This window comes from Oryzias latipes, chromosome 12, assembly GCF_002234675.1.
Source record: "Oryzias latipes chromosome 12, ASM223467v1".
Classification (NCBI taxonomy): Eukaryota; Metazoa; Chordata; class Actinopteri; order Beloniformes; family Adrianichthyidae; genus Oryzias; species Oryzias latipes.
The window spans coordinates 2,505,106-2,520,339 of record NC_019870.2 but is presented as its reverse complement, the minus strand read 5'-3'; the positions used below and the strand labels follow the sequence as shown (position 1 = coordinate 2,520,339).

Sequence of the window (15,234 nt, the reverse complement as noted above, 5' to 3'; positions counted from 1 at the left end):
CTGCAAGTTAGCATTTTTTTAGTTTATAGGCAAATGAGTTAACCTCCGAAGCACCAGGTGGCGCTGCAGCACTTCCAGCGCTGTAATAACTCAACCACGAAGCTCCGCGAGGCGTGCTGACAGTACGCGAGCCAAACCTTTTACATTGAGAATGTTGTACTAAATAATCAAACTACAGTTAATAATGCAACGAGGCCTATTCGGGAAAATACGGGAAATCTAGATAAAACTGTGTGAGGTAGGTTGATGGGTGTTTCTTTTCAGTGTAAAATGTGTTTTATGCGCGCAGACTTCTGGGTAAGATCGTCGCGCTAAGCTAGGCTAACGGTGACAGCTGGGTAATCAAGTGGTGAATGGGAGCCTCTGGAAGCGGTCTCTAAGGGCTCTCATTTCACTAGGGTTTGCGTTGTAGTCGACGCAGTTGAGTCAGGAAAAGTACACAAGATGAGTTTGTGTTCGTTTTACTTCTTTTCTTGTCAGATTTCTTTGAAAACACAGACAAAAACACCATCACGACGACGTTTTTGCGCGCTCAGGCTAGCTTTTTTTTGCATAAGGTTGGTCTACTTCGGCCTTAAGTTAAATTACAAAACTCCCAGTAAAGGAAAAAGACCCATTTCACGTGGCAGATGGTTTTTGAATTGTTTGGATTCCCCGTGTTTAATCTTTAATTCCAAAGGTAGGAGTCCTAAGAGGCTGCTAGCAATAGCATTAATTGTGAAGAGGTTTCTCCATAATTACAGGAAAGAATATTGTTTTCCTGTTAGATGATTTTGAAAATAATCCTTCCAGAATGTACAGGTTAGTACATTCTGACTTCATATCTAACAATATTCTTAAAGGTTAAATAATCAAACTTTAAGCACCTGTATAATAAATGTTAGCTGTAGTGAGACATACTGTCCCTTCTCACCACAAAATGAGAATATCGTGGCAAAGTATATTTATCTTCATTATTCTATTACCAAAAAAAAAATCTACTTTCATAGAATATAGCGTCAGGGCCCTCTAAGTGTTTATTTTTACCTCATTTATGGTTCCAGCTCATAAAACCCTCAAAAACAGGATTTCAGAAATTTAGCATACTCTGGAGAAATCACCACTTACTTCCAGTTAAGCAAAAATCAAGATTCTAATCAAATCGAAATAAAGTATTTTCCAAATAATATGTCCATCTTCAATACTTGGTTGGGAATCTCTTTGCCTTAAAATCCTACTCCAACTATATTTTCATCTAGTATTAGTACTAGTTTAGTATTCTCCAATTGAATTCTATGCTTTTATGATCCTTTTGATTGTATGTTCACTTTACAATTACCGGCACGAAGCCCATTGAGACGACTGTTGTTGTGAATTTGGGCTATGCAAATAAAATTGAATTGAAAAAAATTTCGCAGAGCGGCAGGAGTTCATTAGAAATTCCCCTTTGAGTTGTGGGCGGGGACTGTTGGTCCTAGAAGGAAGCCTCCACTGATATCCCATCATCCCATTGTTGACACTCTCCCGCTAGCTTACAGCCCCTCACAAACCCAAGCTAGCATTACTGGTGCAACAAAAATGGCGACCAACATCAGAGCTATCCAGCCGTACATTAGATCCAGTTTCCATTTTAGACGAGGAAAACAAAGACGTTCACGGATCTATTTGTCTGCAGGTGGATTCATCAGAATGGAGCAGAGCTTGTGATCCGTAAACAAAATATAAAAACGTCTTTTTTTTCATCTGATTCATAATTTCATTATTAAATAGTCAGAAATGAAATTATTTTCTTTAAGTCCGTCGTCATCAGAGAAATTCCACAAGAACTTTTTAAAAACCGAATTTTCCTAAAAGTGGGTCTTCAACTCATCTTAAAAGCGTATGAACACTGTTTTCCTTTTAATTTGGGTTATTGATTGAGATTCTTTGAAGGTGAACTGACATTTGAACACACAAAGTCAGGATTTGAAGACTTACAAAGTATTTTTCTTTGAGTCAATAGCTTTCCAGACTAATTTTAGCATTTGTTTTCTCTGCAGATAATTAGTCATGGCTACTACTGAAATGGAACCTGGGTCAGAACATGGAACAGCTGACCCGGATTCAAAGTACCCCCTGAAAGTTCTTTACTGTGGAGGTACGGTCCAAAGAGCTTTTATTTATCGCAGCTTTTCTCAGAGTTTACTTGGAGGTTTTGATCCCGCTTCCCCTTTCTTCCTGCAGTTTGTTCCTTACCAACAGAGGTGAGTTTCCGTTTATGCGGCGCTCGTGTTTTTCCCTGACAGACGTGGCGTCAAACCATCTGTGTTCTTCTGCACAGTACTGCGAGTACATGCCCGAGCCGGCCAAGTGCAGGCAGTGGCTAGAGAAGAATTTTCCCGACGTTTTTGCCAGGATGACTGTTGGTAAGTTTCTCCCAAGATCTCCATTTCTCCCATAATGTTGATATAATGACAAAGTGGAACTTCGTCCGTTTACTGCTTATTCGGGTCTGAGTTGTGGAGGCTGTAAGGAAACCTGGACCTCCGCTCTCCTCCTCTTCCCCTTCTGGAGGACTCTTCTGGTCAAAACGCCATTGTGCTTTCGTTAGAAGCTGATGGAGTAGTTTTCCTGTCCTCAGTGTGGAGGACAGATGCAGCTTTGTTCCACAGCTCATGGCTGTCCTCAGGCTGTCTTCATACTCCAGCGATGCGGATGCATCCGTCCGTCAGAGCAGACGTGTCCCGACTCCATCCTAACAGGGAAGAGGCCTCAGACTCGGAGGTGCTGGTTCTCACCCTTCCCACACTGAGCTGGAGGTTGAGGGCTGATGAGGAAAAGACGATCGTGTCATCTGCAAACGGCAGAGTTTCTACTGCTAGAGTGGCCGCTCTCCTGCTTCCGTTCCATACCACTCTGGAACCCACTTGATCCAGGTGTTGGTCTGGACAGCAAGCCTGAAACTCAGCTGAAAGCACCACGACCAAAGTTGCGTTGACCTCTGACCTCAGGAAAAGGCCACCATCTTGAATGTAAAAAGAGAAATCACCTTTAGACCCGCCTATCAATTTAAACTCCTCTTGGGTAATTCCAATTCATCGCCTCCTGACTCCTGAAGCATCATTGGGAAGCTACTTGGGGAAAAAATGTTTGATTTAAAAGTTGTGGATTTTTAAACGCCAAAAGTGGCGTTCCAGTTTTTCTCTCGTATTTTTTACCGGAATACTTTCTCTTTGAATTCCTGGAATAAGCTGAACAAAACAGCATAACTTACCATATAAACACATCAGAAATTTGAGCGTGATTAAAGAAAACAAGCAAACAAAAAAAAAAAAAAAAACTCGGATGCCAAAGAAATCCAAAAAATTCTTTTAACAGATTCCTCTAAAAAAAATGACATAAACCTGTTTGCCAAACCAGACAACCAGAAAATAAATGGTTGCTATGGAGATAAAACTAACAGAAAAGCCACCATTTTGAAAAAAAGTGTTGTTTTTAAAAATAAATTACCTTGTCAGAGGGGGGGAAGTCGAGTGAGGACTGGTCAAAAGGGGATGGGGTGGGGTAATTAACGCCACTTAGGCATTGATGATCAGTTTAACACTCCTTTGTCATTGTCATCTCTTGATTTTATTGACTGACGCACCTTTTCGTAGCTTTAAATTGTAATTAATTTCTTGTTTTTAAATGGCTATTACAATTTGTACATTAAAGACCAAGTCCTTCACTTTTTCTTTACTAGTTGCAAATTCCGAATCTCTGAGCCACAGATACGTTTAAAACGGTTGAGGGGATCCCTGTGGTATCCATAAACTGTGTTTTATCACAAAATAAAACAAAATGTGAAGTTGTACTCCATCTGGGATGTCAGGATCAGTCCTGCCACACCTGGAGAAAGTCTGTTAACAGTAAATCTGGCTCCTATCGGAATAGGGTCACCGTGGGTTTTAATGTCGTCCTCTTCCTCTTGTGCTCCACTGGTCCAGCAGCAAAAGCCCCCAAGCAGGAGTCCGGCACTGGAGAAGCTCCCCCTGCTGGTGAAGAAGAGGAGAAGAAGAAGCAAAAAAGAGGCACGTCGCCAAATATGAAGAAACTATGGAGCCCCTAAAGGGACATTGAAGGGAGAAAAAAGTTTAAGTTTAAAAAAAACAGCCTGGTAATTACTAACTGGTATCTTGTGTGCCCCCATTACTCACTGGTGAGCACCAGTTAGTTTTTTTATTTATTTATTTATTTTACTTCAATTGTTTTCTTTCCCCCGTTCTCAATGTCCCTTTAGGGGCTCCGTAAGAATCTGCTCCTCCAGTTCTAAAAAATAAATCCTTTTGGATACACTTTCGTGTGTGTCCATCTTCAAATGTTCAGGTGACTCTGACTCTTCTTTCACCTCTTAGGTGGGAGGGGCCAGATCAAACAGAAAAAGAAGGCGGTGCCTCAGAAAGTCACAATAGCAAAAATCCCCAGAGCCAAGAAGAAATACGTGACGCGGGTTTGCGGCCTGGCGACGTTCGGTGAGTTTTGCAGTTTTTTTTTTTTTCGTTTTGATTTTGTTTTTTTGCAGCTCCGAGCTCAATGCTGAACTTTCCGGGTTTGCAGACATCGATCTTAAGGAGGCTCAGCGGTTCTTCGCGCAGAAGTTCTCCTGTGGTGCCTCAGTCACAGCGGAGGATGAAATCATCATTCAGGGAGATTTTACAGACGATATCATCGACGTCATCCAGGAGAAGTGGCCTGAGGTGAGACCGCTGTCGTAAATCAAGCTGTCAGTCCAACGTTTTATACTTTTTTTTACAACAAATTCCGCGTGTGGAGTCTTGAAGTTGAGTCATTTTCCGCCTGCATGAGCAGCGGTCCATGAGTCACTTGGTGTGGGGCTGCAGACAAAAAGAGGTACCTTTGGTTTTTTATTTAATTTTTCATTCTAAAGGAACTTTTATTTTGAAAAACTTCTGGATTCTGTCCCACACACCCATCTATTACTTGACTCCAGTCCAGTTCCAAGTCCATTCCCCTCAGTCACCTGTGGTAAAACATCTCTGATGGCTAAATCCAAAGCTAACTACGTTAATAAAAACCCAAAGGGAGCCACTCAGTTCATTCAGCTAAAATTCCTCATCTCTCTCTTCCGGTGTTCCCCAAGGCTCTGTTCTCGGTTCTCTCTTATTTATCACTTGCCTCCTTCCACTTGGTAACATCTCCTGTAAATTCAATATCAACTTTCATTCTATGCGGATGACACCCAGCTCTACCTCTCCAGCAAACCCAATTCCTCTCTATCCCACCCTCCTCCCCTTAACCTCCTGCTTACTTGAAATTAAAAACTAGTTCACTCAATACTTTGTTAAACTTAATAGTGATAAAACAGAACTATTACTTGTTGCCTCTAAATCCACCGTTTCAAAAGTTCCACATTACACGCTCTCCACTGACTCTGCTTTAGTTCCCCCTCCCCTCAGGTAAAGAGTCTGGCTGTCATTCTTAATAGTTCAGTCTCCTTTACACGCTACATTAACAGAATTACTCGGTCCGCCTATTTTCCACTGACTAAATCGTCTTTGCCCCCCCCCCCCCCCCCTCACTATCCACTCAACTTCCTTTTTCGTTCATAGTCTGGTCACTTCACGCCTTGATTACTGTAATGCTCTTCTCCTTGGTTTACTCCAACTGGTCCAAAATTCAGTCGCTCTCATCCACCGTACCCCCCCCCCCCCTTCAGCAACTCCACTGGCTCCTAATCAAACTCACAATATAATTTAAACTTCTTCTTTTGACTTCAAAGCTGTCCATAACCTGGCTCCATCTTATTTATCTGATCTTCTCCATATCTACACTTCCTCCCGCTCTCTACAGTCGTCCTCGTCCCTGCAGCTCTCTGTACCCCCCCCCATCCGTCTGGCCACCATGGGGAGCGGAGCCTTCAGCCGCTCGGCCCCCCCTACTATGGAGCTCTCTCCCCCCTGGACCTCCGTATCGTTGACTCACTGCCCGTCTGTAAACCCAGACTCCAAACTCACCTCTTTAAATCTGCCTTTCTGCTATGATTGCCCATCCATCCGTTGGCTGATTTTATTGTCTTGATTTTATGTATTTATTGTATTTTCTGTAATGTACAGTTTCCTTGAGTGGCAAGAAAGGCGATTCAAATAAAATGCATTATTATTATTATTATTATTATTATTGAGAAAAAGGAGGAGAGTCTTCAACTTCCAAGAAAAATAAATCTGCTTTTTACAGACAAAACCCAGAGTCTTTCTTGAAACGTGGACGTATCGAGCCCCTGCCGGGCCGGCAGAAGCTCAGACATCTGATTTATTTTTTCTCTCGGTTTCAGGTGGACGACGACAGCATCGATGATCTGGGTGAAGTGAAGAAGTGAAGACCAAATATGCACTTTTACAGCAGCGGATGTGACCTGTCGACAGCAGCGGCCCGGCCAAACGTACACGTTCAGTCATTTTATACCTATTTTATTTACTGTACATACAAAGCTGCGGACTTGGACTCTCACTTGGCATTTTTTTTTTTTTTTTAGTTCCTAGCTGCTTTCTCTTGTTTGCCAAAGGTGTGGTTTGACCAGAGTCCTTCACAAATGTTCTTCACTCAAGCAAAACTGTAGGCTAATAAATTTCCGTCTTTCGCCTCATGACTTCTCTCCGGTGTTCCTTCCCCTCAGACGAGGGTTCCTCTTCTTCTGGCCGCTTGTTTTTCCTGCCCTCCCGGGAGTGCAGCCATTTCCCTGTGTAATAGAGTTTTAATGAAGGTGCTCGCCACGTCGGATAAGGTTTACGGCTGTTTCCGCTCCTTTGGGTCAACAGCCCTTCCCCACAGATGAGGAGCAGCAGATGCTTTTGTTTGCATGAAGAGCAAACACGGGTTTGTTGCGGTGCGGCGGCTACACCGCCTCTTTACCGACCCGTTTCGAGGCAGCCGCTCCCGGCATGAACCAGTCGCGCCCTGACGTCTGCTGCGCCTTCGAGGCCCCCGTCCTGGACCGGGTCCTGCCTCCCGTCCTGATCCTGGAGTTCGTGCTGGGGCTGCTGGGGAACTTCGTGGCGCTGTGGATGTTCGTCTTCCACATGGACGAGTGGAAGCCCAACACCGTCTACCTGACTCACCTGGCCGTCGCAGACTCCATCGTCCTCTTCTGCTTGCCCTTCAGGGCGGACTACTACCTGCGAGGGAAGAACTGGATCTACGGCGACGCCGCGTGCCGCATCCTCCTCTTCCTGCTGGCGGCCAACCGCGCGGCTGGGATCTTCTTCCTCACAGCCGTCGCCGCCGACCGCTACTTGAAGATCGTCCACCCTCTGAACCGGGTCAACCGTCTGGGTCTGGGGTATGCTCTGTGGGTGTCGCTGGGCCTCTGGTTCTTGATTTTCCTCGCGACGGGTTACCTCCTGGCAGACCAGCACTTCTTCCACAGCGGCAACCGGACGCAGTGCGAGAGCTTCAACATCTGCATGGGCTACACGCCGCTCTCCACCTGGCACAACGCCTTCTATGTCCTCCAGTTTTTCCTGCCCTCCGCCATCGTGGCCTTCTGCACCGCCAGGATCACCCTGCAGCTGAACAACAAGACCCTGGACAGGCAGGGGAAGGTCAAGCGGGCCGTGCAGTTCGTCCTGGCCGTCGCCCTCATCTTCATCACCTGCTTTTTCCCCAGCACCGTGTCTCGCGTCGCCGTGTGGGTCCTCAAGCTGTGGTACGACCAGTGCCGGCACTTCGAGGAGGCCAACCTGGCGTTCTACACGTCTGTGTGCTTCACCTACTTCAACAGCGTCCTCAACCCCATCGTGTACTACTTCTCCAGTCCGGTTTTCAGCGGAACCTTCCGGAAGGTTCTGAACAAGGTGCTGCGACGCTCCGACAGGCCGGAAGCTCTCGAGAACATTTCCACTGTTGAAGGCAGGAGGATCTAAAAATCGAAAAAATGAGGCCGATGTGAGTTTGAGACGCAGGAAAAGAAGTGATTTTTAGAAGGAAACAGTTAATTTATGAAACTGTTCATGACGTAAAAATGATGAAAAGCCGAGTCACCAGGAGAAATAAATACACTGAATTAGTAAAAACCAAAAGATTTAAAAAATGGTTTATCAAACACAGTGGTATTGATGCTGACACATTTTTATTTAAGACATATGATTAGGGAAACTTTATGATTTCAGAATTTTTACTTTTTCATACCAAGCATTTAAATCAAAAACATATTGCAGACCAGTTATTTTTTTGGTGAAGACTTTTATGAACCCAAAAAGAGGCCGACTCACTGAACCGCTGCTTTTTACTCTCCTGTTGGGACGCAGTTTGTTCCTCTGCTGCTAAATTAGTCTCTGTAGTCTCAGTAGATCACCAGTGCTGCATAAACAGCCGGAAATAAAGCAAACGTGACACGGATCTGGGAGTTTCTTTGATGAAATCCTTCTCAGATTCACAAAGAAAATGACATCTAAAGAAAACTTCACTGTTACTCTTTTTTTAAAATGCTTTTTCTCCACAGTAAATATTAATTTAACTGATCTGTTCAGGGTTTCATCCTGAATTTCGTCCTTTAATTGTATCTTGCAGCAGTCCTGGACTGCAAGGACCGTCACTGCCTGATTAGCGCTGTTTTGTTGTGCGTGTGGCAGTATATGCTGCCATTACAGAGATAAAACCAGCCAAAGCCACCATTTTTTAATGAATTTTTCCCCCGCACAGGGTGGGGAAATAAAATGGGGTGGCAATGGCACAGGTGGGTATTGCTGTGGGGCAAACAACGCCGCTCGCAGCTTTACTCAATGATTTTGTACAAAGTTTCAACCTATATTTACTTCCTGGTATGCATCGCTCATTAATGAATATTAGCTTGTATATATATTTGGTTTACTAATAATGTGTCCAGAACTTACCGCACCTTTGCCCAACAGCAGCTGGTATAGGCTCCAGCAGCCCCAAGACCTCAAAGGGCAGGAAAAATGGATGGATGGAAATGTGTCTGCAAAATAATGAAATTGCATTTACGCTCATTCATGCCATGTTGTCACCATGAATGAAACAAAAACGAGATTTTTGTCTTCAGAATTTTTTGGGATATAAAAAGACGTCTTTAGTAAACAAAACATAAAATTCCGTTCTGAAAATTTGCAAATTTTTAGTAAATCTACATTTTTTTTTAGCTCTATTGATCCTATTTTTTGAGTTGCTTTTTACTTTTTTTAATTGGATTGATGTGATACATTTAAAAAAATTTTTTTACTACAGATTAGAAAGTTTAAAAAAGTGTTGGAAAATTCTAAACATTAAAACTCTTTTGATTCCCTTTAGTGAACAGTTTGTTTTTCTTAAAACAAGAAATTGTTTTCTTTTCTTTCCACCAGCAAACTTTTCTTTGCTTTTTTTATTAAAAAAATATTGAGCGGGATCATCTTCTTCTCCCATAGATTTCAAAAGGATATCAACACCAGCTGTTCTTTTTGCAATAATCATCCAGAAACCATTACCTTTATTTTTGTCAAATGTAAATTTGGGCAGATGTATTTAAACCCTAAAAAATAAAATAAAATAAAAAACAAAATAAAAAAACAGATTGTTCGTGTTTCTTTTTCTTATAAGCAAATTGTTTTTGATTTTTCTTTAAATGAAATTGAAAGTAATTAGGTCAATTTACTCGAAGTTAAAAATGTAAAAGGAATGAATAATATCTGGTGATACATAAATAGATGGATGACTTTATTAATCCCACAATGGGGAAATTTCATTTATCTGTGGCAGCAAACGACATTCAGAAATAATCTAAATAATATAACATCAATAAAGGACATCACAAATGACATTTATATAAAATAATTAAAAATATTACTAAAATTATTATGAAAAATTATCAAAAATGAGATAATTTTTCATAAATATAAATATTAAATATTAAATAAATACAGCTGCAAAAGTGTAAAAAACATGCGGTCTGCGAAACATGTAAACTGTAAAAAGGAAAACATTACAAATGTTTTTCAAAATACAGAAATAACAGAAATAACATTATGATGCTGTGATGTATTCAAATGTGCTCTGTAATCATAATTAAATCTAATTTGTGTATTTTTCTCTCTCTTTTGGCATTCCTGTTCATTCTGTGCTTCTCTGATGCTAAGTATGGATATCAAGTTCTGTTAATAAAGTTTGCTTAAAAACAAACAAACTTTTCTTTCCCTGTGGACCGATCGTGTCATGTACAAGCCGGTGTTGGTGTCCCTGAAGGCAGCGTCAGTTCCCATGGTGACGTCAGGCTGCATCGGTCGGGCTGGGCAGGGAAACTGGAGTCTGGAAACCCGTGTAGCGGTATGAGGCACTCCGCGCCCTCCCACGTCGACCCCCGCTGACTCCCGGTCCACGCGGGGAAACCTAGTAAGCGGTCCCGGTGAGCGTCTGCCTCGGTGGGCGTTAACATCACCTCGGGGTCCGGTTGTTGTCTTTTGTCACCCCCGCCTGTGTTGACTTGCTAAAGCTAGCTAGCTGTGAAGTCCATCGGGGACTGTAGTTTTTTTCTGCGCCACTAAAAGGGGTTTTCGGTTGTGGGTTTAATCCCGCCGAGCTGACGCTCCGAGGGGTTTATTTTCTGGGTGGGTGATGGTGGGGCGTTCGGGTGTCAGTGAGTTATCCTGTTCTTGAACCCAGACACAAACAAAACGCTCCCGCCTCGGCTCGTCACTCGACGATGCGTTTATGGACGCAAAACACATATTTCCATGTTTATGAGCGTCACAGCGATCCGTGATGGTGCCGGGGACTGGAGCGTCGGTTTGACAGCTCCAGGTGTGCTTGTTGTTTTGATCGGGCCGCCCCGGCTGGCCTGGGCGGGGCTTGGATTGGTGAAGGCTAACCTGGCTGTTTGGATGAGTTTTCAACACATTTCCATCACTCTGTGGGTTAAACCACGGGGGGTCACTAAGTTTTATAAGAAAGGAGAATAGATGGTGCTGTTCTGAAAACACCTACGTTTCTGAAAGCATCATTTACATTTATCAATTGAAGTGTTCAGTCTCACGGTGGATTTGAAGATGGATGGATGGATGTTTAGATGGATGGATGGATGGATGGCATCAGTCATTTCTAAAACTCTTACTTGTAAATTTGGTGTAAAATATGAAATGAGTGTTGAGTTTTTTTACACTTCAGCCCTCTCAGATGTGCTGTTTGGTTCTTAAATGCTCCTCTGGTTTCTAGCGTCATCACATTGGGACTGTGCGGTGGGGAAGGCCTCGGACCCCCCACCCATGGACAAACAGGGAGCCCCCAGTAAAGCCAGCGGGCTGAAACCTCCCAGTAAAATAGTCCGACCGTCTGGGGTGCCACAAAGAACATCGCCGTCATCCAGTAAGAACTTCTCATTATGGTTTTTTCATACATTGTCATGATGTAATTATGGGATGCATTTCGACCTGACAATGGAAGGCCACACCCCTTTTTAATGCCATATTTTACAAATGGGATGATAGTAAACTGTGTCTGAACTACAAGAAACAAAAGAGTTTTATCGATTGCCCTGGATTTTTGAAGCAGTTTGGACACCATGCTCGCTACTTTTTAAAACTTTATGTATAGCGAGTATGACATCACAGATATCCTGAAGTAAAATTTGTAAATATGAACATTTTACGAGGACTATTTATGAATCCACGTGTCCTGATGATGAAAACCTGGAGGGATTATAAAAATACAATAAAATACTTTTTCCTCCCATGAAAAATCATCATTCATTCATTCATCTGCTAAACCTGGTTCGTCCCTTTCGGGGTCACGGGGCTGCCGGAGACAAAAATGTTTCAAACGCAATGCATTGTGGTCTATATTAGCCAATCTGGCGAGCGTTCTATGCACACTGGTTTTACGCAGAGACTTCTGGGCAATTTCCAGGGCACCGGATTTTGGAATTGTAGATGTGGGCAGCACTTTAATCTGGGGGTCGCCCTATAAAGGGCACTAAGTAGAAAGTCGTGAAGGAATTCGGACAAAACCCGAGTCTCAAAAGCTAAAACGGAGACACCAGACTGTAAGTATTTAACTTACTTTGCATTAGAGTGAATGACCCCTCTATTTTAATGTTTACCTGGTGATCTGACTTGGCTCCTGTTACTTTTGTTTTCAACTGCGTTTCAACCTGGAAGTTAAAACGTTGTTGTTGTTGTTTTTTGGGGGGTTATAACGTGTTTTCCTGAGACGATGTTCCTGCTGAAATTCCAAAGGCTTTCTTAAAAAGGCAGAACTCTTCCGCTGTTGTTTTTTTTAACCCGTCAGTGAAGTTTAAGACGGTTCTAATTTCAGACGCTCCAAAGGCTCCTCCTCCTGAGAAACCCCCCACCACCGTGACCTCCCCATCTCAAGATGCGAGCACAGACTTCCAGACCGGAGACAGGGTCTGGGTCAACGGCAACAAGCCCGGCTACGTGCACTTTGTCGGAGGCACACAGTTTGCGCCCGGCCAGTGGGCAGGCATCGTGCTGGACGAGCCGATCGGCAAGAATGACGGGTCGGTGGCCGGCGTCAGGTACTTCCAGTGTGAGGATGGGCGGGGCATCTTCACCAGACCCTCAAAGCTGTCGAGAACAGCTCTGCCGGAGAAAGAGGAGAGCAGGAGGCAGGCCAGTCCAGCTCAAGGGGGCGGGGCTACCAACGAGTCGGCGCCAGCCGGCTCCAGCTCGGCGGGTAACGTCAGAAAACGGATTAACCTTTCTCACTTTTTCCACTTAGATTCACGTATGACCAATTTTCACAAATATACGTTTGTGGCTGCCTGACACGGCTGTAAGGTTTGAGGCAAAGTCTTACCCTAAAAAGTGATGATTTGCCTCCTGAAGACCGTCTGCCACATTTTTGAAAATCCTTTTCATTTTCTTTTCTCGTCACCAAGAAGACGTTTCTGTGTTTGTTCAGCTCAGGGCACCGGCATAAAGATGAGCGCCCTCACCCGGATGGCGGCCTCCAGCGAGTCTGCGTCCAACCTGTCAGACCCAGACTCCCTCAAAAAGAGCAGGCGGGAGCTGCGGCTGGGAGACCGCGTGCTGGTAAGCACCAGCCGTCGAAGGTGGGAAGCCTTGACGCGAGAACGTTTGGTTTAGTTGTTGCTCTGGATCTTTGTGCTGCAGGTCAGCGGCAGCAAGGCGGGAGTGGTGCGCTTCCTGGGGGAGACGGACTTCGCCAAAGGAGACTGGTGTGGAGTGGAGCTGGACGAACCTCTGGGCAAGAATGACGGCGCCGTAGCCGGGGCCAGGTGAGGTCACGCATGACCCGCGGGTCAGATGGGGGCCATCCCCTTCAGATTCACTCGACATCACTGTGGAGGATTTTGCTATAACTGAATCTCACAACCAAAAGTTTACAATTTTAAGGTTACCTCGCCTTTTCTTCATGAGGGACATTTCCTGCATTTAAAGTGAAACAAATCCTGTAATTTTCAAAAACAGGAAATCACAGATCTTTAAGTCCCTCCAGAATTTTGCCGCATTGTGATCATTTCAATTCCCACACATTTTTGCCGACACGGCAACTTTGTCCAATGAATCACCACAACTTCGGCCAAAAAGCTCCAATTTTTCCAGCCAACCAACCCAAAGGCTGCGACATTAAGGTTTTCTTATCTACACTCCATTGTGACAGGGATACTGACATGCTCAGTGGCCTTGAGGTAGAGTGTCCGTCCTGTGACCTGGAAGGTTGTGAGTTCAAATCCAGGCTATACCAAAGACTCTAAAAATGGGACCCGATGCTTCCCTGCTGGACACTCAGCATTAAACCACCACATGGTTCCCGACACACCTAGGTGTGTAAAATTTCCCAGATGATGGGGCTTTAACTCTTGAACTTTATGACCGATAAAGTGTCTCAAGTTCAAATAAAAATCACAGCTAAAGATCATTTCACATATTCTATATAAAAGTGGGGGTAAGCTGGTTTGTTCTCCTTGTAAAATGACTAAAAGTCTGTGGACCTGTGTGAATGTACTTTTTGTGTAAATTTACTGTTTGGGAATATACCATGTGTGTTTAAAGAAATGTAGTGTTCAGGTTCATCAGGTGAAATAGTTGAAGGGTCTGTATCCTGCTATGCTTTAGCCTTTCAGAGCAAACTATATCCATATATATGAGAATATACTACCCTTGAAACACTAAAGAACATGTTTTTTTATTAAATATGAGTTCTTTTCCAACCCGGAAGTAAGACGACTCGATCTCTGAGGCTCCGCCTTTCTTTCCTTGTGGGTGCCGCCCATTTCATGACATCATCCTAGAGGCGGCCTCGGCAGCAGGTCAGCGTTTCTCCCACGAAAACAAACCACATCTGAACTTTAGCAAAGATGGATGAGAATATTGTGGAGCCTTACGAAAGCGTGTAGCCGATCACCGCTAGCTCCATGGAGAAAGTGGGAGTGTGTGTGTTTGCTTGGGGGCGGAGCTGACAGCGCAGACTCTTCCTGGAAGGGGCGGTTCCTCACATTGTGATGTCACAATGTGAGATCCCGCTTGTTTTTATGGATTGGGAGAGAGCCGGTTATTAGAGGAATACTCAGAAATACGTGAACAGATCAAAATACCGATTTGGGGTTGTTTTTTTGTAGAGAATGAACATTATAATACTCTGAAAAGCTCTAAAAGTCAATTTTACATAAAATAGGCCCTATCGATTTGTCTGTTGGTCACTTAGATTTAATTCAGTTTTTTTCATTTTGTTAATGCAAAAACTGAATCTGAAGCTGTTACCAATAAGTTTATTTTTAATTTGGTAATATTTTGTAATGAAAAAATAAATATATTTTCAATATTTTTGTCAAGTGTACAACGTGCACTTTTGAGTTTAAAATAGAATATTTCAAATTTAAATATATTTCATTCACTTATTGTGATTTGACTCCATATGAAAACGTGAATCAGGAAGTTTGGTTGAATCTCTTCATCCTTGTTGCAGATTTTTAACCCATTTTTCCATTTGGTTCACACAGTACATGCAGTCAAGACAGTTTTTTTACCCAATTAGTGTAGAAAAAACTATATTTGTACATAATTTGGCCACTTATGGAAATTAGAGCATTCATGTGTATTGAATGTTAAAATTTAATTCCAGAATAAAAGGAAGGTAAGAAGAAAAAATGGAACTTCTAATTAAGTATTAGTAAAAAAAAAAATTAAAAGAAACTCAATTCAAAGCTTGGCGACCAGCAGACACGTTTAAATAAAACCCACACTAGACTGAAAAACGTGTTTCTTTCTGAAAATAAAGAAAACATTTTATTTTGAAAAAAGTACAGTA

At 43.2% G+C, this 15,234-nt stretch overlaps 3 protein-coding genes across 8 annotated transcripts in view; all 3 read left to right on the top strand.

Annotated features, from left to right (window-relative positions):
• Positions 1 to 64: 64 nt before the first annotated feature.
• denr (density regulated re-initiation and release factor) lies at positions 65 to 6,601 on the top strand. Of its 3 annotated transcripts, none has more exons than XM_020707445.2 (8): positions 65 to 238; positions 2,019 to 2,116; positions 2,203 to 2,222; positions 2,300 to 2,384; positions 3,948 to 4,028; positions 4,353 to 4,469; positions 4,555 to 4,694; positions 6,290 to 6,601. In XM_020707445.2, the coding sequence occupies exons 2-8, from the start codon at positions 2,029 to 2,031 to the stop codon at positions 6,332 to 6,334; spliced, it is 576 nt and encodes a 191-aa protein (XP_020563104.1). In that variant the 5' UTR covers positions 65 to 238; positions 2,019 to 2,028; the 3' UTR covers positions 6,335 to 6,601. The 3 variants fall into 3 exon arrangements, with proteins under 3 accessions (XP_020563104.1, XP_004074529.1, XP_011479733.1); XM_004074481.4 differs by having other exon boundaries at positions 3,945 to 4,028; XM_011481431.3 differs by having other exon boundaries at positions 66 to 238; positions 3,939 to 4,028.
• Positions 6,602 to 6,725: 124 nt separating this feature from the next.
• On the top strand, positions 6,726 to 9,487 carry LOC101164419 (hydroxycarboxylic acid receptor 3-like). The gene has a single exon (XM_004074627.3). The coding sequence runs from the start codon at positions 6,897 to 6,899 to the stop codon at positions 7,875 to 7,877; it is 981 nt and encodes a 326-aa protein (XP_004074675.1). The 5' UTR covers positions 6,726 to 6,896; the 3' UTR covers positions 7,878 to 9,487.
• Positions 9,488 to 10,131: 644 nt separating this feature from the next.
• The window catches only part of LOC101164172 (CAP-Gly domain-containing linker protein 1), a 40,658-nt gene continuing 35,555 nt past the window's right edge, over positions 10,132 to 15,234 (top strand). For 2 of the 4 annotated variants that reach the window (XM_023960445.1, XM_023960443.1), the window contains exons 1-5: positions 10,189 to 10,338; positions 11,158 to 11,307; positions 12,256 to 12,636; positions 12,865 to 12,995; positions 13,077 to 13,201. In XM_023960445.1, the coding sequence (XP_023816213.1) occupies positions 11,208 to 11,307; positions 12,256 to 12,636; positions 12,865 to 12,995; positions 13,077 to 13,201 (737 nt within the window). In that variant the 5' untranslated portion in view covers positions 10,189 to 10,338; positions 11,158 to 11,207. Of the gene's footprint in view, positions 10,352 to 11,157; positions 11,308 to 12,255; positions 12,637 to 12,864; positions 12,996 to 13,076; positions 13,202 to 15,234 lie in introns of all 4 variants that reach the window. The other 2 variants (XM_023960446.1, XM_023960444.1) reach the window with 2 other exon arrangements.